This window comes from Salvia splendens, chromosome 20 (genome assembly GCF_004379255.2).
Source record: "Salvia splendens isolate huo1 chromosome 20, SspV2, whole genome shotgun sequence".
Taxonomy (NCBI): domain Eukaryota; kingdom Viridiplantae; phylum Streptophyta; class Magnoliopsida; order Lamiales; family Lamiaceae; genus Salvia; species Salvia splendens.
Window position 1 is genome coordinate 26394445 of NC_056051.1, and position 26194 is coordinate 26420638.

A 26194-nucleotide genomic window follows, 5' to 3' on the forward strand; every position below is an offset into this window, starting at 1 on the left:
GGGGATTTGCATGTTAGGGATCCTACACGTTTGAATCCACGATCAACATCTCTCGACACCGATGCGAGGTTGATCCCTCCGCACTATGACAGGTCATGTTTGAGCATTCTTGGAAGCGTGGACAAGCTTTTCGTTTTGGGAGGGAATTTTGCCGACCACATTGGGTATCCTTTGTTGATTGATGATGGAGATGATGAAGGGACACGATCAGCTGTTCGTTGTGCGTTTGATCCATGAGGAGACGTCTCTCAACAATTTTTGTCTTTCAACTCTCGTCGTTACTTCGTGGTTTCCACCTTGAGGACAAGGTGGATTTCAACCGTGGGGAGTTGATACGAGACATATCTCCCATATATTAGTAATTAATATCTCTATAGTATATTTTGCTTAGTTGGTTAAGATTAGATTAGATTTATTGGTTCCACATTATAAATATGTGGGAATATTTCATAATTGACAATTAATGAAATAAGAGAATTCACGTTAGTTTCTTTTTCTTTTATAATTCAAAACCCTAGTTCTTGTCGTTGTTGATCGTCGGGCAAAGGTTTCCGCGACTTCACGGATAAATTCGTGTGAGGTTAAGAAATACGTCCTTAGCACATAGCCACCCTACAGTAGAATATATCCCTAATCTGAAATATAGAGCAAAAAGTAGGAGTAGAATATATATGGAGAAAAGTAGAAGGAACCGTACTTCCCGCCATCTGAAAAAGTAGAAGGAACAGTACAATTCCTCAGTCTTCCTAATAAAAAACATTATTTTATTATGAGGAATTGTAAAAACATTTTTAAGTGCTTTGTTTGAGCAAATCTAGACATAAATGGAGAGGTAAAGTGTTATAATTAACATATTTATCTTTTTTATATAAAAAATATTTTTTAATAAAAATGATATTTGAAAAGATATTATACATTTTTCATATTTTGAAAATGTATATTTACTTCTTTATTAATGGAAAAGTAAAAATCGTATAAATATCATATTTGCCTTCTTTATTTGAGAATGTATTATACCTTTATACATTTTGTGCTACTATTATTTTATTTTAAAAAATAATTGACTTTTCTGTATATTTTTTTTCCTTGAAATGTCTTAATTTTTTAAAAAGATACTATATTTTAGTTTATGAGAAGATTTTGTCTTTTGAATGTAGTATTAATTTTGAAAAAGATATATTTCTATCTTTTGAAAAAATAATTAGAAGACATCTTCTTTCATTTCTTTTCCCGCCTCTAAGGAATTGTTTGTACTAGTAAACGCTGGCAAGTAAAATGTCTTAGTATATGGAATAAAAAATTAATAAAGCAAATCAAAACTTTTATTTCCCGGGAACAAAAGAAGCGTATATATAGAGAGTTCCATAAATTACGCCACTCACCAATTGAGGGCATCAAAATATCGCAATGCAATCTCCATAGCCATATCTCTCCTTCAATCCAATAGCAAAATCCCCAATTCGATCACATTCGCATCAGATTCGCCATGGATTTCTGGCTGAGAGCTCGCGCATTCGCGGAGGAGGCGGCGAGGAAATCGCAGCAGCTGACGCAGGGGCTCGGCTCCACCAACTTCTCCGGCGTCGTGTCGGAGGCGTCGAGGCGCTCCAAGGAGCTGGCGGCGGAGGCGTCGAAGCTGTCGCAGGAGTTCGCCGCGGACGCGATGAAGCGCGCCGACGAGATCAAGCTCACATTCTGATGGGGTACGTACTAAACAAGCCCAATAGCAGTGACGGCCCATCAGCCCAAAGCCCAAGGAAGAGTATCAGTTCGGCATTACCAAAGAGTTCGGCTCCAGCCTACAGCTCGGTAAAAGCCGACCAATCAAGCTCTACTCTCAGATCGGCAAAAGCTGCTCGGCAATAGTTCAGCAGTTCGGTCTCAGTATTCGACCGAACTGGGAGATAGTGGACTCATGCAGAACCTCCACGACCTCCACTACACGATCTATTTAGTGGTGTCAACTCATGCAGGATCTCAGGCAGGATAGCGGACCAAACAAAGAGATAGTGGACCCATGCAGGATCTCATGACCTCCACGACATCCACTACCTAGTTAGTGGTGATGCAAGCCACGACCTAGTTAGTGGTGATGCAAGCCACGATCTTAGTTCAATGTATAAATAGAACTTAGATCAGATAGACCAGGAGGAAGCTCTCAAAACATAAAATATCATATAGCAAGTCTGTATTTGTAAGCTGTAAACCAGATCAAGCAATACAATCTTGCCCTCCTTTCTTCCCGTGGACGTAGATTTACCTCAGTAAATCGAACCACGTAATTCCTTGTGTCGTGATCTATATATTTTTTACCCGCATTTATTACCATCAAAAATTCGCCCATTCATCACTGGCGCCGTCTGTGGGAAACAGAGAACCAAATTTGTGATAAAGCGAATTTTTGACCCTTTTTCCACCCCAAAAAAATGCATACCAGATCACGTAACACCCATAATACCGTTCATGATAACCATGAGGAAGCTAGTCCAGCCCGCAGGTCTGGAAAACAGCCTCGGGAGAAATCTACTTCCAGTTCTCACGGAGAAGGAACAAGCCGCTCAAAGACTCATCGCACCGAGTCTTCCCAGCAGCCCGATTTGAACGAGGCTGTCAAGTTGTTTTTGGCCGAGAAGCAGGAAGAGTTATTAATTTTCCTGCAAAAGGGCCAAAAGCCGGAGACGAAAACGGTGGATTCTCCCTCCTCATCCAGACATGAAAGTCACTACCGCAGTAGTGCCGTGTCTTCCAGGAAGAAGAATCCTCAACCCCGACATGTTCCTGTTCCTCCTCGGTACCGGAATCACAGGAGAACTCCATCTCCTCCATACCGAAGAGATGTCGGGTTCGCCATGTACGGAGCATTGAAGACTCCGTTCTCGGACGATATCACCCGAACTCCCTTGCCACAGAACTACCGAACTCCGTCGATGACTTATGACGGGTTAGTGGATCCTCATGATTTCTTGGGACGCTATCAGTATAATATGGCGAACCAAGGTCTCAATGAGGTTCACATGTGTAAGCTGTTTCCCGAGCTGCTTATCGGGAACGCAAGAAGGTGGTTCGATAGCCTCCCCCAAGGCAGCATTAGATCTTACCGAGATCTAATGGATGCTTTCCACAGGAGGTTCTTTCAGAAAGCGGAAGCCCGAATCACTTCGGCTCAGCTGCTTTCTATACGTCAAGGTCGCGACGAAAAGATCAGCGACTTTATGACGAGATTCCACAAGGAATGCCTACAAGTAGATGATCTCAATGATCTACTTGTCATTTCGGCATTCCAAAATGGAATCCTGCCCGGAGCTCTCTACAGAAAGCTCGTGGAATGCAGTCCGCAAACAGCTCAAGAGATGTGGGACATTGCGGACCAGTTCTCCTGTGCCGATGAGGCAGACCGTCGCAAACGGTCTTTAGACAGCTCATCCCGAGGAGACAGGAGGAAGCCCGATCATAGCGATCAGGGACATCCTCGCCGAACTCCTTTTGGCGATCAGGGACATCCTCGCCGAACTCTTTTTGAAAGGATTCAAAGGACTCCGGTGCAAGACCGATTGGGGCCACGTCTCAATCCTGAGAAGCCGCCCGCTCAGTTCGTACCATTGAACAAGTCGAGATCGGAAATTTTCGAACTGCATTCCGATATGTTCGAAAAACCAAAGCGGATGACGAAATCGGCCGCGCGTCGACCTCAGGATCAATATTGCTCCTTCCATCAAGACCACGGTCACGATACCGAGGAGTGCCGACATTTGGCTGCAGGTATTGATGCTCTTGTGAAAGCAGGGACGTTAAAAAAATATCAAAGCAAGCAGCCGAAAAAGAACAAAAAGCAGAGAGGTGCGAACTGCGCTCCTCAGGATCCGAAAAAGCAACAGGACCCCGAAGACGATGACGAGCTGCAATATGATGGAGTAATCCTGACTATTGATGCTCTCCCTGCCGGGAAGACTAAATCGTCCCTGAAGTCAGAGCGCAGAGGCTTCAATCGAGAGGAGCCAACGCATAAAAGGCTGAAGCAGGACGAAGTGATTACATTTTCAGATGCATATCCCGTCCCGGCCATCTCTCCTCATCAAGACGCTATTGTCATCCAAGCCGGAGTGGCAAACAAACTGATCCACAGAGTGTTTGTGGATACCGGAGCGTCAGTCAGCATTCTTTTTAAAGAATGTTTCGATAAACTAGAAGTGGATCCAGCTCGGCTCAGTCCGGCTCCACTTCCTCTGAAAAGTTTCACCCAGGAGGACACCCGCCCTGAAGGTATTATCAGCCTTCCGATCACGGTGGGAAAAGCGCCTACAAGCTCCAGTACGATGATCGAGTTCTTTGTGGTAAAAGCTCGGTCCCCGTACAACATCATCTTGGGAAGAGACTGGCTCAACGCAGTTCGGGCCGTTTGCTCTACTTATCACCTCACCATCAAGATCCCCACTAAAGGTGGGATAGCGGTCATCCGAGGTGATCAAAAGAGAGCAAAAGAGTGTCTGCAGATTGCGCTTAAAAGTGCCGAGCAATCAGATCGGCATCATCAAGCATAGCAATCACAGCAGCCGGAGTCAGAGGCAAGCGAAATGACCGAAGTCACACCAGAGTCGAACTCAATGACCGTTCAGTTATACGAAGATGATCCATCCAGAACGGTCAAGATCGGTTTCGCGGGAACGCCTCTACTCCGGGAAAAGACCATCCAGCTCCTCAAGGAGTACAAAGATGTCTTTGCATGGTCTCCGTTGGACATGACCGGAGTGCCCCCTGAGGTAATCACTCATCGGTTAAATATTGATCCTTCAGTCCGGCCTATAAAACAGAAGCAAAGACTCTTTGCGGCAGAAAGAAATCAAGTCATCCATGACGAAGTCCGTCAATTACTGAAAGCGGATGTATTATTCGAGGTGAAATATCCTTCTTGGGTGGCCAATCCTGTGATGATCAAGAAAAAAGAAGGAGGATGGCGGATGTGCATAGATTTTACCGATCTAAACAAGCACTGTCCTAAAGATTGCTATCCCCTTCCGAACATAGATAAAAAAGTAGAAGCTTTGATCAGCTTCGAAATTTTCTGTTTTCTTGATTTATACAAAGGCTACCACCAAGTTTTAATGGATGAGAATGATGCTTCAAAAACGGCTTTCATTACTGACTTCGGCATCTTTGCTTATAAAAAGATGCCATTCGGTTTAAAGAATGCCGGAGCCACATATCAAAGGATGGTAGATAAGCTTTTTCGGCATTTGATCGGAAAAGAGGTTGAAGTGTATGTTGACGACATAGTCGTCAAAAGCAGAAGCACTTCGGAGTACGAAGACAACCTCAAATCCACCCTCGACGTGCTCAAAAAAGCCAACCTCAAACTCAATCCCCAAAAATGTACCTTTTTGGTAGATTCGGGAAAGTTTCTGGGTTGTTGGGTTTCAAAGGACGGACTCAAGGCAAATCCCTCAAAAGTTCAAGTTGTTCAGAACATGGCGATACCGAAGTCCATACATGATGTGCAAAGGCTAACTGGATGTCTAGCCGCACTGAATAGGTTCCTTTCCCAAGCAGCCGAAAAGCAACTGCCGTTCTTCAAAGTGTTGAAAAAGGCACCAAAGTTTGAGTGGGGAGCCGAGCAGAAAAAGGCTTTTGACGAGCTCAAAAGTTATTTAGCCAAGCTTCCAATTCTCTCTGCTCCAACAGATGCCGAAGTGATATTCTTATACTTAGCGGCATCAGATCAAACCATTAGCGCGGTGCTTGTACGAGAAGAAGGCCTAAAGCAGCTTCCCATATACTTTACAAGCCGAGCATTAAGAGGTCCAGAAACAAGGTATCAACCTCTGGAAAAAATTGCTCTGGCGTTAGTAAATGCAGCAAGGAGACTGCGGCCATACTTCTATGCTCACAAGGTATGCGTCTTAACCGATCTGCCACTTCGGCAAGTTTTGACCAAGCCAGAAGCATCAGGCAGAATCGCCAAATGGGCGATAGAGTTGGGAGAACACTCAATCGAATACCTACCTCGGAAAGCCATCAAGGGACAAGCCTTGGCAGATTTTCTTACAGAGGCAAAGTTCGATCAAGTAATCCCTGTCATTGCCGAACAGAAAAATTCTGCCAATACCGAACTAGCACAGCCCATGGAATCCGAAGTAGAGCCGCCGGATTGCTGGAGCGGATTCGTAGATGGAGCTTCGAATAAAACGGGAAGTGGAGCTGGTATTCTACTTATCGCTCCCGACGGACACGAGGTAACTTATTCACTTCGGTTCTTGTTCCCAACCACTAATAACGAAGCCGAATACGAAGCTCTCCTTGCCGGACTCCAGCTAGCGCAAAGTCTATTTATCAAGTCTCTCAAAATCCATTGTGATTCACAAGTCATAGTGAATCACCTGTTGGGTACAAGTGAAGCCCGTGATGAGAGGATGAGGAAATACTTGGACAAAGCGCAAAGCATTAGCCGAAGTTTCTCTTATTTTCGGATAATCCGCATTCCCAGAGCGGAAAACAGCCGAGCAGATACTTTAAGTAAGTTAGCCTCATATCCAAGCTCAAAGGTGGAGGAATTGATGCACCGAAGCATTGATGAAGCTGAGGTACATTCAGTAGCCAGCTCGCCGAACTGGATGACGCCGATCTTACAGTATCTAGATCAAGGACAACTGCCCGAGGATAAGAGAGAAGCTCGGAAAATCACATGCCGAGCACTTCGGTACGAACTTCATGGAGGAGTCCTATACAGAAAGTCCTACCTTCAGCCGTTATTGCGATGTGTAGGGCCAGAAGAGACGGACTACATCCTTAGAGAAGTTCATGAAGGATCTTGCGGTAGCCACATCGGAGCTAGAGCTTTAGCTAAAAAAGTTCTGAGATGGGGATATTATTGGCCAACTTTGGTACAAGAAGCAGTGCAGCTCGTCAAGACATGTACGAAGTGCCAAATCCATGCAAATATCCCAAGGATGCCGCAGACCGATCTATGTGCTATGCAAAGCCCTTGGCCTTTTATGCAATGGGGCATAGACATAGTAGGACCACTACCACAAGCTCCTCGGCAAATGAAATTCCTTATCGTTGCCGTGGATTACTTTACAAAGTGGGTAGAGGCTGAACCATTAGCTACGATAACGAGCTCGAAGGCATTGGATTTCGTCTGGAAGAACATAGTGTGCCGATTTGGCATACCCCACATCCTCATTTCGGATAATGGGACTCAGTTCACCGACAAGACATTCAAGAATTGGTGCCAAGAGCTGAATATTCAACAGCGGTTCACTTCGGTCTCCCACCCACAAGCAAACGGACAAACGGAGGTAACAAACCGTATCTTGGTGAAAGGGTTAAAAGCTCGGTTAGAACAAGCCAAAGGACAATGGGTAGAAAATCTCCCTCAAGTCCTATGGTCCTACCGAACTACACCCAAAACCTCCAACGGTGAAACTCCGTACAGTCTGGTGTACGGCACTGAAGCCGTGATTCCGGTTGAGATCGGCGTACCCAGTCCCCGAACTCTAAATTTCTCCTCAGAAATGAATGATGACGGACTGAGAGCCGAACTAGATCTGGCCGAAGAAAGAAGAGAATTGGCCTGCATAAAAGCAGCCAAGTACAAGGAGCAAGTAGCCCGGTATTATAACCAAAGGGTGAAAAAGCTGCAATTTCAAGTGGGAGATCTCGTCTTGAGAAACAACGAAGTAAGCCGAGCAGAAAAGCTGGGCAAACTCGAACCCACATGGGAAGGTCCATATCGGGTGTCAGAAGTCCTCGGCAAAGGGTCTTACAAATTGACTCACATGTCAGGAGAACAAGTACCCCGAACATGGCACATTTCCAACCTCAAGAAGTTCCATTTGTAAGAGACAGTCCGGTCAGTCAGTCTTGTGTCTAGTTCGGTCCTAGGGGTATGTGCTTTCTTTGTTTTTTACTTGTTTTTCATGTTTATCTATGTGCGTTTTGTCTGTCTATGTGCGTGTCGTCTCTTACAAATGTTACTGAGGTATCTTGTTCTTCGAAGGCTGATCCCCTTTTTAGAACATATATAAGCCAACGATTGTGAGTCCAAGCTTCTAAGGAGGATACAAGACCACAATTCAGCTTAAGAAACAAGCAGTTCGTCTGAAACGAACTGCAACAAAGGGAAAGTCCGATCCACGCGATAAAACTCGCCGAATTAGGACAAGGGAAAGTCCGATCCCCAAATTAGGACAAGGGAAAGTCCGATCCGAGCGATAAAACTCGCCAAATTAGGACACAAGCTTAGTCCGGTCAAAGAAATTTACTTCATAAGACCAAAGACGAGTCCGGTCAAAGAAGTTTACTTCATAAGACCAAAGACGAGTCCGGTCAAAGAAGTTTATTTCATAAGACCGAGGACCAAGTCCGGTCAAAGAAGTTTACTTCATAAGACCAAAGACGAGTCCGGTCAAAGAAGTTTATTTCATAAGACCGAGGACCAAGTCCGGTCAAAGAAGTTTACTTCATAAGACCAAAGACGAGTCCGGTCAAAGAAGCTTACTTCATAAGACCGAGGACGACTCCGGTCAAAGAAGTTTACTTCATAAGACCGAGGACGAGCACGATGAAATTTTTTCGCTGAGCTGTAAATACGCAGTGATAGAAGCGAAATGAAGATTTCATTTATTAAAACTTGTTCGGCATATAATTCTGCTGCCCTACGAGAAGGCGTTACGCCATTACAAAGGACTATTCTACTGTCCATGGTTGCTAAAGTTGAACCATCTATTCAAAAAATCCTCGTGAAGCCGAGTTCGGGCGCTCCGGGCAGCTGAAGAATAAGCAGGTCGACGAGATGCTCTGATCGACCTACCGCCTCTTCCTTGAGTCCGGGAAGTTCTGGCACCTCGGCGGCGAAGAGTCTCTTCACGAAGCATTTGTTGATCTTGCTCACTCATAATCACAGCTCCTCTACGAACTTCAGTCCGTCCTTGTCTTGACGTTTCCGGTTGCTCCTGAGTCCGTTCTCGTCTTGACGTTTCCGGTTGCTCCTGAGTTCGTTGCTGATTTGGAGTAGGATTTTGAGCAAGTGGATCAGAGGTTTGAGCTGGAGTATGAGCATCTGTTGGCGGGAAATGCCTAAGGAATTTCTCGATTGAAGGACGCCGGGAAAGAACGATGTCGTACCGAGAAGCCCAGCGCCGCAATGATTTCACAACTTGTTGGCAAGTCGAGCTCTCCAGCGCATTGTTCCCCCGGAGTACATGAAGCTCCTCCCACAGTTCATCAACTTGATTCTGAACTTCAGATATGCTCATTCCCCCGCGTCCGCAGATGAAATCCTCATACGCAGTCCTCTCAGCGACGGCAGTATTCAGCTCGGCCTCCAGATCCTTCTTTTCAGACTCTAAGTCCTTATTGTCGGCCTCCAGCTTCACTAAACAAGCCAAGAGTTCGTCATTCTTCATCTGGTCGGCTATGGCTTTTTTCTCAGCTTCGTCTAAAGCGGAAGAGTACAGCCGCTTCCAGTGAAGTACCTCCAGCTCCTTAAGAGTTAAGAATACAAAGCAGCTATGTCAGTTCGGCATTTCAGTTTACTGAGCAGGTAGTAAACCACAACAGGAGTAAAAGAGAGTACGAAAAGCTATACGAAGACACAAGTGTAGAAAGAAGAATTTTTTCATTCATAAGAAAAAAAAATTTTTACACAAGGAGGGCTTCAAGGCCATTTTACAAGAAGGAAGAAACTAAACTAAGAGAAGGGAGACGAAATCATACTCCACCAGCTTCGTCTCCGGCTCCTCGGTGAGGTTCAGCTTCCTTCTCCTTGTCTGCCTCAGCTTCAGCCTCGGCCTCCTTGCTCCCCCCAGCCTGCTCGGTGCCCCCATCACCGATCAGCAGCACCTCTTGCTCGGCCTGCCTGTCTCCGGTCTGCTGATCAAGCTGCTCGGTCTCACCCTCTCCGTGGAAAATTGGAGCGGGTGAAACTGGCCCTAAGGAGGCAAAGATAGCCTCCATATTCTCGTCCCGGTCAGCTCGGCAACTACGAACTCGGTCAGCAGAAAGCAGGACCGAGGACGAAGCAAGCTCCTCAAGGAGCGGCAGACTCTGGAGACGAGCTGCTATCTCTCGGCCGTACAGCGGCAGGACGACTTCGGGCCCCTGCTCGGCATTATCGGTCATCAGTTTCAGCAGATCACCGACAAAGGCCGAAAATTGATTGCTCAGAAAGAGTTTCTCCGCGAAAGCACGGAGAACCTCCCCTTGGGCAACCACGGCGGCAGCATCCCTCCGTTTCGTCTGCTCTCGCTGGATGACGAGCTGGTTTTTGGCAAACTGGGCTTCATCCTGGGCCGAGATCCTAGCAGCTCTGGCCTTCTCAAAGTCTGCCTTAGCCTGTTCGGCCTGGTGACGAGCAGCCGCCAACTTCCTCTGCATCTCAGCATAGTCGCTGGACGCTTTAGAGAGTTCGACTGCGACGAGCTTGCTGAGCATGCTATTCCTCTGAAAATGGAAAAAGGAAAGAGTCAACAGAGGGGCCACCAAAAAAACATAGGAAAGAAGCAAAGCCAAAGAATCAAGAAGAGAAGTTACCTCGGCAAAGTCCGTTGGCCATGCAAAAGGCTCACAGACATGCTCCGAAGGGGGCGCCAAGACGATGTCTCTCTCCGGCGCTCTTAGGGGCTTCTGGGTCTTCCCCTTCCTATTTGCCGAAGTCGACTCCGGCTTTTTTGGATCCGAAGAAGAGGTCTTTTGCCTCTTCGGATTCTTCTCGGCATCAGGCGCCGAGCTGGTAGCCTTCTGTTTCTCCGGCTCCTTAAGCTCGGAGGATTTGCGGCTAATCTTATTTAGCAAGTTCACTGCCAAAAAGCAAGAAAGCAAGGTTAGTTTTCGCCACAAAAGCAGTAAGGCACAAAAAAGAAGTCCTCACCCTCAGTCTCTTCGTCCGAAGACGAAGAGTCGAACACGAAGTCGCCCTTGACGAGCTCAGACTCCAGGTACTGCTTCCTAATCATAGGAATCTTATTGAGCTCGCCCTCGAGCTCGTTCAACGGTTCTAACCGAGGATGAGGAATCACGGACTTCGGGCCTCTCCAGGGAAAGCCCGGAGCCGCTGTCCTATTATAAAAAAAGAAGCGATGTTGCCACTTTGGCCACTTGGTTTTGCAGAAGGCCCTAAAAGGCTGTAAAGGGATCAAGTAAAACCAAGATCCTTTTCTCTTAAACTGGAAAAAATTAAGGATTGCCCTCAGAGACAGATCCTTATCTAGCCTACGCAGTTCGGCAGCAAAGGCCGATAAGTGCCTCCAAGAATTCGGAGTCACCTGACCTAAAGGGAGTTGGAAAAAATCAAGCAGCTCTACAAAGGCAGGGGGAAGAGGGAAACGAAGCCCGCATTCCAAGCCGGCTTCATAAACGGTGGCGTAACCCTCCGGCGGCGAGTCAGCCCTATGAAGGTCGTCGGGAATCGCAACCTTCCCCCCAGGAAAAAAATATTTTTCGTGTAGGGATATCACAGTATCCTTACTCAAGATGCTGTGAAAATACTCTACGGTCTTCTCCCCGGATTCTTTCCGGCTAGAAGACCCCTTACCCCCTTTCCTACCGCTACCTGACTCAGAAGAAGAAGAAGAAGACATGGTTCTTACTCTTTGAAAGTCTGAAGAAATTCTGAAGAAATTCTTGAAAGCGGAAGGAAATTTTTACGCAAAAGAGAGAGAATGCAGAAGAAGCAATAGCAAAAGTGTTCAAATGATGAAGAAAGGACGTATTTATCAGATTCGGAGAAGATTTCAAAATCATCGCACCGTTTCGAATCCCACCTTTTCAGGATTCAACGGCCGGATTTTACTGTCGCATTTAATGCAGTCACGCGCAAGGCACGTCCCCTAACGTCAGCCTCCCCCGTACCTTTATCCAGAATGCCGAAGTGACTCGCTTCGCCGAAGTGATTCACTTCGCTTTTCGGGGGGGTAGTGATGGGGTACGTACTAAACAAGCCCAATAGCAGTGACGGCCCATCAGCCCAAAGCCCAAGGAAGAGTATCAGTTCGGCATTACCAAAGAGTTCGGCTCCAGCCTACAGCTCGGTAAAAGCCGACCAATCAAGCTCTACTCTCAGATCGGCAAAAGCTGCTCGGCAATAGTTCAGCAGTTCGGTCTCAGTATTCGACCGAACTGGGAGATAGTGGACTCATGCAGAACCTCCACGACCTCCACTACACGATCTATTTAGTGGTGTCAACTCATGCAGGATCTCAGGCAGGATAGCGGACCAAACAAAGAGATAGTGGACCCATGCAGGATCTCATGACCTCCACGACATCCACTACCTAGTTAGTGGTGATGCAAGCCACGACCTAGTTAGTGGTGATGCAAGCCACGATCTTAGTTCAATGTATAAATAGAACTTAGATCAGATAGACCAGGAGGAAGCTCTCAAAACATAAAATATCATATAGCAAGTCTGTATTTGTAAGCTGTAAACCAGATCAAGCAATACAATCTTGCCCTCCTTTCTTCCCGTGGACGTAGATTTACCTCAGTAAATCGAACCACGTAATTCCTTGTGTCGTGATCTATATATTTTTTACCCGCATTTATTACCATCAAAAATTCGCCCATTCATCACATTCCTCCTCCCGCCGTGGTTCTCAACAATCTCGTCGATTCCGCTCAGAAGGCGGCCTACAGCCCCGCCGATCTGGAGATGTTCGGTGTCACTGATGAGCTGAGGGAGTTTGGCAGAGGCATTACGACGAATACTTTCCGTGATTTCCCGCTTGAAGGTGTGATGTTCTCTGATTTACTTACTGATTGTTGATTTGAGTTTTCCGCATTCTATTTTGTGTGATCGAATTGTGGTTTACTGTTTTCGAGATACTATGATGCAGTCTGAGTCGCATTATACTGCACTTGTTATCGTTTGTTGAGATGTGTTCTGGAAAATGCTAAAACAATAGCTGTTACAAAATGCAAATGCTATACAAGATGAGAATATACGTGAATATAACGAATCGATGAGAAAATGGAGAGAGAAGGGAGGATGGTGGGCACAGATACATAGTATCAATCAACTGATCATAAGATTAATCACCATATAAATGGCCCAATGCTGACTGGAAACGTAGAATCTGATCCTATACCAGACAACTACTACTAAAATTTATTTTCAGCCGGATACAGGAGAAAACAGGGGAATTTAACAGAAGTCCAACAAAAGGTTTCTATAATAAAATGAAACTCTACTTCTAACTTTTACCCTTTTGAAAACACAAGAATATAATCCCCCGGTGTGGAGAAGTTTACTGGTGGTCCTGTAGATGGGCATCAGATCCTTAGAAAAGCAATAGTTAGGCCCTTGTGACTCTGTATTCTTTTAGATTTCTATCTATGTACTCAATATATGATTGGCCTAAATGAAGATAATATTCCTTACTTCAGATTTAGTTTTTCCCCTGCATTCTTTGAGTGAAACTATGTTAAGAACCTTCTAAACCTTTTAGTTAAAAAGAAGATAGGGGTACTTTAATGACTCTTTGAGTTGTTGGGATTAGATTTGTTTCAGTTAGAATAAATGTTTCTGGAATATTATGCATGCTTTGTAATTTTAGAACTCTTAATCTCTTTAAGATGCCAACAATAATTCCTCAGTACCCACACATCTCAGCATATAATGCAAATATTTACATCTGGTATCATTCTTATGGCAGATGAGTCAAAAGTATCTAATATTCATACCATCTCAAATGTTCGGCAAGATCTCACAGAGTGGCAAGAAAGGCATGCCAAGCTTGTTCTTTTGACAGTGAAGGTTAGAGCCTTCATGTGTATAATCTACAATTGTTTTGGAGAGAGCGGAGAGGAGAAATCAATCTTCTAGATAACTATATTGTTGTGACAGAATAGAGTAATTGTGTAATCGACAAACGAAAGAACGTAAGGAGACACAAAATTTACGTGGTTCGCCAATTGGCTACATCCACGGGCAAGAACGGAGAACAAATTGTATTATGACTGCAGAACGTGAATTTGTCGACCTTCACGTTCAAAGCAGACATCTTGATCGATTAACACAGAAACCCTAACAGATGCGGAATTCAAAACCCTAGTCCGAAAACCAGACTCTGATACCAATTTGTTGTGACAGAATAGAGTAATTGTGTAATCGACAAACGAAAGAACGTAAGGATTACGTGGTTCGCCAATTGGCTACATCCACGGGCAAGAACGGAGAACAAATTGTATTATGACTGCAGTTACAGATTTCAGATCCAAGATCACGATCACAGAATTATGTGGCACACATGAGATCCTAGGAAAACAAGCCTATCCCAATTAGGAAACATAATCCTATCCCAATTAGGAGACAAATTCAAGGCATACTAACATATATGTTTGATCTGCCTGGAAGTAGAAAGCTCCTCTTAGGATATATGATAAGATCTTTATTTCAACTCTCGTTTGAAATCCTGTGACATTTCAAACCAAGACTTTGAGTTCTTGTTCAGGGGGGTTAATCACATATCCTTAAAGCAATATCTTCCATAAGTGCACAATATGAAGATGTTACTAATGATATACTACTATCTTTGACTCTCTGCCTGATAACAAGGCAGGTTGGTGGTGGAACTATTAAGGGGATATAAATGTCTCTGTTTCTATATTGTTTGTCTCTATAGCGTAATTTTAATTTAATCGATCTATCTTTACTTTGTTGAGACTGGAGTGATGTATTACTATACATCATGTTGGCCTGACCAACCTTATTAGTATGCCGTTGTTTAATACAATTGAACATAGATTAAAATCATGCTCGAATCACATATGCATAACTATTTGCATTTGCTTTTAGGAAATCTCAAAGCTAAGGTATCAACTATGTCCATGTGTGATGAAGGAATGGAAGTTTTGGAAGATCTATTTCATTCTGGTAAACAGTCATGTGGCAGCGTAAGTAAAAGGATATTTTACATTAGTGGTAATCATTTGGCAATTTTGAAACCAAATGCAAAGATGCATAACCGATAGCAAGTAATTTATTTTTTCTGCATCACTTTAATTCTTGACTTCATTTGATCATTGATTTGATTTAATTCACCTATTTATATGTGGCCCCTACTAATGTATCTTTTTCTATTGCTAAGCTGAGCTTTTCTAAAGCTTTTTCTTGCTGCTTTAGATTAGTAGGAGTATAACTTTCTGTGTGTCTTAAATAGGTCTTGTAGATCTTATATTTGTAATTTTATCAAAAGAATATTTTATAAATCTATGTGGATTTATATAAATCTAACACTGAAATCTATGAATCATACGTTTTGGAACACCTCTCGTCTGTTTCTGTGGCTTGAATATATGTTTTTATGCTCTTAATATAACATGTCTGTTTTTGTTAGATATGAGAAACACTAGATGGAAGTTGGAAAGCTCAAGGCAGCTGAAAATGTTACAGATGCTGATGTTGAAGGGACTTCATCAAGTGTAAGATCCGAAAGAGCAGATGAGATTTCCAACCCAAAAAGCAGTGCTCAGAAGTCAGCATCCATTGACAAGGATCTGGATGTATTTCTTCTTGGAGACCTTGATGACAGTGATGATGATGGTCCAGGTACGATATCCTGTTTTTCCTAAGTTAGAACTTAATTAGTGATGACAATTTGTTTTAGTTGTTCCCACTTCCCATAGCATGTTCATTGTGTTTTTTATTTCTCAGATGATGGGAATGATGACTCAGATGATGATGGCTTTGAAAAACTATAACTAGGTAAGTGCAGTAGTTGTTTCTCATTGCAGTTGCTTTCCTTTTACCTCTATTATTATTGTGTTTCCAAGAGCTATGTTTCATGAGAAATACCTCTATCATTTTTACTTTGCATACTAAAAAGAAAGTTGATTTCAAATAGATTTGAGTATAGTTTGCTCATCATCACATAATACAAAAGGGATCATATATTAACTGACTAAAGCCTCAGAGATGAATATATTGTCAAATAAGTGAAAAATAGATGTAGGCTGTTATCATCCTATCCTTAGACCATCAATCAAGCTAGCACATTTACTTGATATAGTAATTTTTAAATTTCTACAAGCATTATAAAAAACCTTGCCTAGCTTTGCCCAATTGTTAGGCATTTATAATGGTCACTGTTTGTAACATTATTTTTGGCATTAACAATCAAATTCAACAACAAAGTTGGTCATTAGATAATGCATAATTGCATATAATTTTGCTTGCCTTTCATCTTTTGAGCTTAATTTGATACCAACTCGGTTATTTTTTATTGTCTGCTTTTAGGAGAATGATAAAGAATCTCACTGAAAAAGAATACATACAATAATTTTGGTGCTTCTTTGAGATGAGTATCGAAGAAATTCTAAGAAAAATCACGATGCTACACATAATTCATTGAGAAAATTCTTACTTGTATTTTCGATCGCAACATCTCTACTTAATAATATTGGGATTATTAAGGATCGTTGGGAGGGGAACTTGGGATTTGATAGTTGATGTAATCTGTAATTCAAGTCCATCCTTGTCCTATTATACGAAAGTCGTTGGTCGAATTTTCCGCATTTTTTGGCTGGTTCGTAGCACCTACGTTTATCATCACCTAATTTACTAGTAGTAATAATCATCTTAAGTCCATCACATTTTTAAAAAAACTTAGTTATGAAATTAACATCTAATGCATTTATGATGGCCTGCAATAAACATGTGGGAATGCAGTATACATTGCTATAATCATAGTCTCATTCTTGTTCAGATTCTAGGCTCTCTTGGCAAAATTCACTACTTATGTAGTTTTTATTTAAATAGAGTGCCTTTGAAATGTGCAACTATCCAGTACTAAAATTGTTTCTACATATTAGCTGACTCATGTGATATTCATAAATGAATAGTTTCTCAATTTATGATACATTGGATTATATCCTAGAATGCTACTTCATATCCAGCTAGGTGTTGTTGTCCATACCACCGTCGTATTTCTGTCGTAAAACCATATTCGATCCGATATCTGCAGTACGGCTCTTTGTAATTGCATCTGCTCATGTATAAGCAACAATTTCTGATCTTCTGTAACATGGCCTGTTAATTCTATTTGATTTGCTCGACTTCTTCGCATTGTGTTTGCTTCACTATTCTGCGTCGCGAAACCAGTTAAAATCTACAGGTTGCGGGAAACTGATGAATATGTATGCAGAAGGTGATATGAACAAAACATTGACGCTGACATACCTTTGTATGAGTAATGGATATTTTGTTGAACTCTAACTCTCTCTGTTATATATGATAGAGAATAATTGTGTTATATTTTGCCCAAAAAAAGAAATGATTCATTCTAGATTGGACGTCTCAAAAAAGGATACATTTTGTTTATAGTGGGACAGAGGAAGTATTATTTTTATGAAAATCATGATCACTAGCGATAGTAGGTGACTCGTCTTCCATCTCCAGCCAGTGCATAGATAATAAATGAAAAATAGAATACTTTATATCAGGAAAAAGGAAATCACTTTTAAAAAACGCATGTTTGTAAATGCAACTATAGTTAAAAATGAGAAATCATAGTAGTATTTTTTTTATAATAAGAGGAAATGCCAATTTTAGTCATGAACATATGTCCATTTTACGATTTTGATCCTAGATATTATCTTTTGAATTTCACATCCCAAACATTTTAACTCGGATCATAGTCGGTCCAAAACTAACTTTTCCGTCAAATTTTAATGATCAATGTTTTTAATCCTGATTTGACCAAATTAAGCCGTGACCAAATTAAGCCGTGACCAAATTAAGCCGTTAAGTAAGATTACTCACTATAATATATTTTGTCATACTTAATAAATAAAATTATAGTATAATTTGTTATTACAAATGTCTTCTTCAATATAATCCTGCACGGCTAGAATACATAGATAAGTTGGGATGTCACAATACTACTTTATTGCAATAATATCATTAACTAACCATACAAATTTCGATTAGACGTAATTAGAATAATTTTCACTTCGAGCATTCTAGCTCAAGGATTTTTTTCCAATTTATAAAAATACAACATCAAATTCTCGGTATCCTAATTCTTGAAAACAAAAATAAAAGAAAAGAAAAGAAAAGATATTCACTTAATAAATGTGAAAATAAACAGAGTAAGATGCATAGTAAGGGAGCAAGACAGTGAGGTGTTGGAACAATTCCATCTCCAGTGGATGCAGTGTTCGGAAATTGGGTGAGGCTTCACAATGAACAAACTGTGCATCTTTAAGATAGCCCCAAGTACTAACTGTTTGGCTTGAACGCCAGAACTGAAATCCAGTGGAACATGGCCACTTGTTCTTCAATGTAAACCGACCTTCTATCCAAACGCATTCCTATCCATCCTAATCTTGACTAAACAATCGCTGTCTTTTACTTGCATGTGTACCCTTGCCATCTGACTATAAGGAAGCACTATTTGAGAAGGCTTCCTTTTTTTTATTCTGAGACACATGATTGTTTGTATATTTATCTCTTCTAATATATGCAAAACGGTTGTGTCCTTCTTCGAACAATATACATGGGAAGAGTGTGAATCCAGCAAACCATAAAATTGCAATACATATCCGATCATGTTGGATCAGGCTATCATAACAATCTTTTTTATTCCACAATGCTGTCCAGGGAAAAAAAAGATTATGATATTAATCTACATTGCAGATGAGGAGAATATATAATGGTTTGCTGAATCAAAAAATTGAAGAATATCGTTGAAATTAATGTTTCAATTTCCCTCACCTCAAAATAAATTAACCCTAAAACCTCCATATCCTATCTCCAAGAAAACTCACAAACTTCCTCACTGGGATGTGATGTGAACAACCATGTCACTCAAATAATGAAAACCAATGTCATTGAATTCATACAACGATTCCGTAAAAAAAGGGATTCACTTAAACAAGGCTCACCTTGCTTGTCGTGTGTACTCCCTTGGACGTCGCCAATTGAGGAAAAGAGAAGAGAGGTAAAGCAGACAGCGTGTTTTTGAGAAATGTAATTAGATTTGGAAAAAGATAAAGGGTGTTTAGGTAATTCAAGTTTTATCTTTTTTTAAACAGCCGACTCCTGATTTGTAAGAGCATCCCCGGACCCACTTTTATTAATTTTGTATCTGCTCATTGTTAGGGCGAGCAAAATGCTTGGTCGAACCTAAGGCAGGGCCGATGGAATGGCAATGCAGGGGAGTGAGGCAAGCCGTAGACCTGGGGATGGATGGGCCACAAGCGGTCCAAGCCACATGCATGTACGGTAATGTGTTGTTTAACTATTTAAAAATTAGAAAGTTCGAACGGAGGGAGTATAACTATCCACTTAACACACTAGTGATTACTTTCTTAAAATGTGTGCCTCAACTATGAGAGAACGAATGGAGTATACTATTACTAGATAATTAATTAAATAAATTAAAATAGAAAAAAAAGTAAATGTCAATTTTGATCCTAAACATATAACCAAAATACGAATTTAGTCCAAAATGTTCACTTGTTGAAAACACGTCCATAACAAATGAAAATATTGCCGAAGTAGTCTTTTTTTTTACGTTTTCGTAAAAAACTAACTATCAACGCCAAATACACAGTGGCATGACCATTGATTTTTTTACGGAAACGTCAAAAAAAGGACTACTTCAGCGACTTTTTCATTTGTTACGTACCTGTTTTTTAAAAGTGAATGTTTTGGACCAAATTCGTATTTTGGTCATATGTTAGGACCAAAATTGACATTTACTCAAAAAATTAAGAAATTTCACTCACAAAGCGAAGGAGGTGGCCTCGCGGCCCAACAGAAAAAGGACTTGAATGTGTCTGCGATGGCGTCGGACTATAGAGATGGATGGGGGGAGCTCGAAATTTGATTTTCAGAGAGCGGAGGCTTGGTGGAAGAGCTAGAAATGTTAGAAATGAGGTCATTTTGCTTAAAGCCGGAGTCTTGGGCGGTGGAGGTGGTCGAGCTCGTCAATGGAGGATTCACCTTTCTTGATGTGCCAATTGAAGACCCGCTCCCTCTTCAGGGTCGACTGCGCCTCCACCGATCATATGTTTAGGAAGTACTTTACTTTATAATCTATGATGAAAAAGTTTTTAAAAATAATAATTTACTAATAATTAGAGGCGAACTAAAATGGTAAAAAAAAATAGACTATTTTTTGGAAAGTACGAAGTACATTAGTGGTGGGATTTCAAAAACTTAAAAAGATTCCACTCGAACTTCCTATTCATCGATTGGAGGAAAAAAGTTTTACCAAATAAATTATGCATCATCGTCATTCGGGCGCCCGCACAGTCCGCAAAAGAGGTGTGAGGGGAGGACCCGAGGGAGCACGTCTTTTACTTCAAAAACATTGTTGGATGGATGAATATAAAGTACTTACTTTATAAACTAAGGTAGGAGGTAGAGTTGTCTTAAGAGTTTTGATACTTTTAACGTGAGTTAATTATTAATTGAACTCATTTAATTTTTAGTTAAAAGACAAATTATGGCTGACCATAATATGACCATTTAGCATTACTCTTACATTTTATTAGAGTACTTTATATCCTTTTGCTTTTTATTCTGATTTTTATTTAAAATAATATTACTCGACATATAATGTAATCTTAAGAAATATTTTTATCATTACTATTATTATTTTTATAAATTAAGTATGAAGAAAACAACTATCATAAATTCATAATTTAGTTATAACTTAATATTAAGTTTCAATATTATGTTGTCATAATATTTCACAATCTAATAATCGTATATCATAGTACAATATAATATATTATTATTAGATTATAATACACCTTAGTGTTTAATACATAAATTATTGATAGGGCTCGTAAATTGTGCATAAATTATTATGGAGAGAGACTATTGTAACTTTAAATTTGAAGTAAAAAATTGAGAAAAGGGTAATTAAGTAAAATTATCTTAGCACTAACTATTACTATTAATTTATTGCACTTTTATAATTATTTACAAAAATGTCATTGTGTGGCTGGCCACATTATGGCTATACAGCATTACTCCAAAAAAAATGTTAGGTGAATCACGTGAATCTCAAATGATAATATTATAATTAAATTGATATTATAAGCTGTTAGGTGAATCATTTTCTGACGACATTATTATGTGCAGATATAATTATATGCTACCTACACTAGGAAGTTGGACTAATAATTAAAATCCACAAAATTAGTGTGTATCCGACAACTATAGCATCTTTTGTTTATTTTACATTATTAGACAATTATATGCATTACTCGTGACCATGTGGTGCATTATTCGTAGCGGTTTCCAGCCATTATTAGATTATTATTGTACCATCATAATGCACAAAATAGGACAAATAATGCAACACGAGATTAATTACCCAATGTTGATCTTGACCGTCCATTTCTCTAATCTAATGGCTGATATTAAGAAGGAAAAAGGAGGAAATATAGGAAAAGGAAATGAATACATCCCTATATATATATATATATCAGAGAAAAGCTTGAAGCACCTGATCAGCTACAAGTGTGTCAGTGTGTACTGCTAATGATATTTATTTTGTTTAGGCACCTCAAAGGTGAGAGCGTACAAGTCTAGGCCTAATTAGGCAGTTCACTCTCACTTATAAATCACCAAGAATATAAGACCTCGGTGCGAAATATAAACTTTCACATATGTATTGTATTATATACACTTTCACAATCCCCTAACAATAGAAACTTTAGTGACTACACGAATTTTAATGTGAGGTTGCTTAGTATGACATATAAAGAGAAGATAATTAAAGTATTGTTGGTAGTGTTATCTATGTTAAAAAAAAGTTTTCAAAAATAGAAATTGACTAATTTTAAGGGACGGAAAAAAATGACAAAACTAGACTATTTTTGGGATATATGAAATATATTAGTGGTGGGATTTTAAAGACTTAAAAGATTCCACTTGAACTTCCTATCTACAGATTGGAGAGAAAACGTCTTACGAAGTAAATTGTGCTTCACATCATCCGGTCAACCCGCACGGTCCTAGAACGGGGGTGCAAGGTGAGGATGCTTCGTTCAGTATTTCTTAGCGCATTCCGCGCCGAGGTGCGTGACCCGAGGAAGCACGCCTTTTATTGAGGAGTTTCAAAAAAATGTTAGGTGAATCACAAATGATAATATTAGAATTTAATTAATATCATAAAATGTTAGGTCAATCATTTTCTAACATTATCATGTGCAGACGTAGTTAAATTAACTTTAACCTATAATTATAATGCTAGCCACTAGGTTCGCATTATCAATAGTTGGACTAGTAATTAAAGTAACTTTAACCTATGATAAATTAGTGTGTATCCACACGCGTTCTTCGCCAATACAACTATACAAGATTGGTTGTCTACTAAACAGTATTACCCTATTTTCATTCACATAGAGAGAGTTGTTAATCATGGCTGCCTATGGAGCTCTGGTTTCTCTGTTGAATATCATCGAAACCCTCGAGAAACATCCTTCCCCTCCCATTTCTATCAACGAAAAACAAGTTCAATCCCTCACTCAAACCATTACCTTCTTGCAGGATTTTCTTGATTGCTATATTTCCCCTTTTGCTGAGAGCCACGAAGCTGATCCATTGGAGCGTCGCATTACTGATGCAGTTTACGCGGCTGAGGATGTTATCGAATCCCATATTGTGGATCAAATTCACAGTGGATCCACAATCGTTGCAGATCATGAATTCTATCATAGTTTACAGAAAGTGATAGAAGAAATGGATCAGATCAACAAAGAGGTGAAGAGCATTGCAGTTGAAGCTCAGACCAAGCAGAATCCCGTTGCTGCCTTGGCGGCGTCTTCTCCTACTGTGAAAGAAAGCGTGTTCGTGGGCTCTGACGAAGTGTTTCATGATGTGTTGGATAAGCTCACCAGTCATCAACTCAACCGCCAGATCATCCCCATCACGGGGATGGGTGGCATTGGTAAGACCACTCTTGCCATGAGTCTATTTGAGAATGCACTTGTTAAGGAGCATTTTGATATTCGTGCTTGGACTACAATTTCTCGAACTTATAATGTTAGAGAAACACTAAGAGAAGTTCTTTTTCGAGCAAGTGGACGAGATTCAAGTAGTGATCTGAGTGAGGATAAATTGGGACAAGAATTATACCAGTTTTTGTTCGATAGGAGATATCTCGTAATAATGGATGATATGTGGAGCATAGAGGCGTGGGAGAAGATAAAATTTTTCTTTCCTGATAACCAAAATGGGAGTCGAATAATCGTAACAACTAGGCTGTCAGACTTGAGTTCTCAGTTGAACGAGTCTTCTATAATTGGCATGAAACTTCTAGATAAGGCTAGTAGTTGGGATTTATTTTGTAAGACAGTGTTTGGGAAAGAAAGTTGTCCAATTGAGTTGGAGAATATTGGAAAGAATATTGTAGCAAATTGTAAAGGACTTCCTTTATCAATTGCTACAATAGGAGGTCTTTTGGTAAAATCTGAGCGCGCAAAAGAATGTTGGGAGCGTATAGAGCAAAATTTAAATTCAATTGTTATAAACAGTAATGATGGATTTTGCTTGAAAATATTGAGGATGAGTTATATCCTTCTGCCGAACTATTTAAAGCCATGTTTTTTGTATATGGGTGTTTTTAAGGAAGACTACCGTATCCGTGTGTCAATGCTTGTGAAGTTATGGGTTTCTGAAGGATTTTTAAAACCAAGGAGTGGAAAATGTTTGGAAACACTTGCGCGAGAGTATTTAATGGAATTGGTTGATAGAAATCTCGTTTTAGTTGATGAATTGGGGTCTATTGGAAACGTTAAGTATTGTAAAATTCATGATTTGTTGAGAGAGCTGTGTTTAAAAGAAGCTGAAAAGGAAAGATTTTACCATGTCATAGGAGATGATCCTCCGGCCAGTATTAGCGAACGTCGAGTCGTTCTTAAAACTGCAGGGTTGCTAGGATCTTTGTCACATACTCGCTCCATAATATGTGAGTATGAAGAAACAGCAAGTGAGGATGAGACAGCAAGTGAGGATGATAAAGTTCTACGACTGTTGAGGACATTCAGTGCATATGTTTATAGGGGGTATGTTTTTTATAATGGTTGTTTCCTAGAAAATGTATTTGAATTGGTGAACTCACGGTACCTTTCTATCAGTGTTCATCGTGAGTCCAGATTCTCTAGTTCAATTGATCTCCTTTGGAATCTGCAGTCATTGATTATTTATTCATATATTCCGAAATATTGTCATGCACCAAATGAAATTTGGAAACTGCATCAACTTCGGCATCTTGAATTTGTGGCAAACAAATTGATTCTCCCAAATCCTGCTAGTGAGGATAGTGAGATTGTCATTATGGAGAATCTGCAAACACTCAAAGGAGTTGAGGATTTGTTATTGAATGAGGAGGTGGTTAAAAGAATTCCCAATGTGAAGAAATTGCATTTAACATTCCATTCGGATCAAATGGAGGGATGTCTAAGCTATCTTCAATGCTTCAGTAAATTGGAAAGCTTAAGCTGCACCACCTTTTTTCAAAGTGGTGACGTTTGGATGAGGATTAATTTCCCCAATTCTATCAAGAAGTTGGTTGTTCGACCCCGTTCTGTCACGCATGGCATAGAGTTGGAAGACATATTGCCTAAAATCGGTTCGTTACCTCTTCTTGAGAAGTTCATATTAATAGAGGGTGTCTTCACAACAGGCAAGTGGGAAACAATTGAAGGCCAGTTCCAGAAGCTCAAGTTTCTTAAGTTTCTGGCTTGTAGAGGTCTAGTAAATTGGATTGTGTCAGACAGCTCCCACTTTCCACTTCTCCAGAAGCTTTGCCTCTATCGTTTATTCAAACTCGAGGAAATCCCATCTGAAGTTGGAGAAATAGCAACGTTGAAATCGATTTCATTGTATCAATGCAGTAAAGCAGTTGTGGTGTCAGCGAAAAAGATAGTAGAAAACCATGAGGATCTATATGGAGAGCAATTAGACCTTCATGTGAGTAACTGGAAGATGCCGAAAACCGTCAAGGCCGAGCTAGCTCAGAATGTATTAGAGATGTAATTTTTAAGAGCAAGCATTGTGTTTCTTACTTATGCTATTGTGATTCCATGTAATTTGTTTTCAATCTTTTTTCATTTCATAAATATTGGATTTGCATATGTGCTCTTATTTCTGTCAGTGTTGTTGCTTGCTCTCTCTGAGTCTCTGTGGTCTACCCGAAAAAGTGCTTGCTTACTTCGACTCGATGGGGAAGATACACAACATCAGGCCGACTACTCGTGCGTGGTGAGCATGCTGTCTCGAGCAAGGCGTCTCCGTGAGGCGGAGGAGTTCTTAGCGAGCATGCCGTGCCAACCTGAGGCGAACGCATGGTCTGAGAGGTTGTGTATTTAAGAAATTTGATGGACATCCAAAACATCATTCAATCGACCAGGCGTAGCCACCACAATATCAACACCTCTGTCTAACTCTTTAATCTCAGGTCCTTATGGTGCACCCCCATATACACACACTTAGTATTAAATAAACAAGTAGCAGCCAATTCAGTATGAAGCAGATGAATGAGGAAATATCACAGCATTCACAAATACAATAAATGATCTAAGGGATGAATAGGAGAATAACACTCCCCTAGTCCATATTACTACAAAATGCCTAATGCTTGATATTAATTTTTTAGATAATTAATTACTATTATGTTTAAACTTTAAATGATCGATATCTTGCTCATCTTAAATTTAATTTTTACATAATACCACATATTTTGAGAAATCAAAGCTTACTATGATTTTAATGCATAAGAATATTTAAACATAAATACTAGTTAAAAATTCATAGTTAATCAATAATTATAATGATAGTATTGAATAGTTCGCCATAATAACACATAACAAATTAATATGGTATTTATATGTCAACAACCAAATTATGTTTGAAATTAATCATACACTACTGGAAGCTATATGATAGTATTGAATAGTTCGCCATAATAACACATAACAAATTAATATGGTATTTATATGTCAACAATGTAAGAAATAATTATATACAAACTAGAAGATATATCTATGTAACACTAGACATCATGTTTTCATCGAGTGGTCATCGGTCAATAACATTCTACGCAAAAACAACATTTTATTCTTTCTTTTTTTCGTGTCTCATTCTTTATTCAACTCACTCCCATCTCTCATCTATATTATGAAAACAAAGTTATAAGCATTCCATATATATTCACTTATTTCTTTAAAACATCCTAACAAT

The 26194-nt window shown here is 40.4% G+C and overlaps 2 protein-coding genes and 1 long non-coding RNA gene across 3 annotated transcripts; 2 read left to right on the plus strand and 1 right to left on the minus strand.

Moving 5' to 3' along the window:
* Window positions 1-1486: 1486 nt before the first annotated feature.
* On the plus strand, window positions 1487-17056 carry LOC121781759. The gene is made up of 7 exons (XM_042179449.1): window positions 1487-1660; window positions 6186-6197; window positions 12626-12722; window positions 13647-13747; window positions 14789-14886; window positions 15330-15541; window positions 15647-17056. Exons 1-6 carry the CDS (start codon window positions 1487-1489, stop codon window positions 15343-15345), a joined length of 498 nt encoding a protein of 165 aa, XP_042035383.1. The 3' UTR covers window positions 15346-15541; window positions 15647-17056.
* A 799-nt stretch (window positions 17057-17855) lies between these two features.
* Window positions 17856-18954, minus strand: LOC121781813. Its single transcript, XR_006046189.1, has 2 exons — window positions 18707-18954; window positions 17856-18584 (listed from the first exon to the last, which is right to left on the minus strand). It is a non-coding gene; the product is annotated as an uncharacterized LOC121781813 (long non-coding RNA).
* A 3357-nt stretch (window positions 18955-22311) lies between these two features.
* On the plus strand, window positions 22312-25089 carry LOC121780960 (putative late blight resistance protein homolog R1B-16). Its single transcript, XM_042178625.1, has one exon. It carries the CDS (start codon window positions 22373-22375, stop codon window positions 24989-24991), a length of 2619 nt encoding a protein of 872 aa, XP_042034559.1. The 5' UTR covers window positions 22312-22372; the 3' UTR covers window positions 24992-25089.
* Window positions 25090-26194: the final 1105 nt, after the last annotated feature.

Bases quoted from the DNA above. Each gene is read 5' to 3' on its own strand.
- LOC121781759 (XM_042179449.1), top strand. From the start codon at position 1,487: ATGGATTTCTGGCTGAGAGCTCGCGCATTCGCGGAGGAGGCGGCGAGG. The intron at 12,723-13,646 runs GTGTGATGTTCT...TTCTTATGGCAG, and splicing joins CCGTGATTTCCCGCTTGAAG to ATGAGTCAAAAGTATCTAAT. The intron at 13,748-14,788 runs GTTAGAGCCTTC...ATTTGCTTTTAG, and splicing joins TTGTTCTTTTGACAGTGAAG to GAAATCTCAAAGCTAAGGTA.
- LOC121780960 (XM_042178625.1), top strand. From the start codon at position 22,373: ATGGCTGCCTATGGAGCTCTGGTTTCTCTGTTGAATATCATCGAAACC.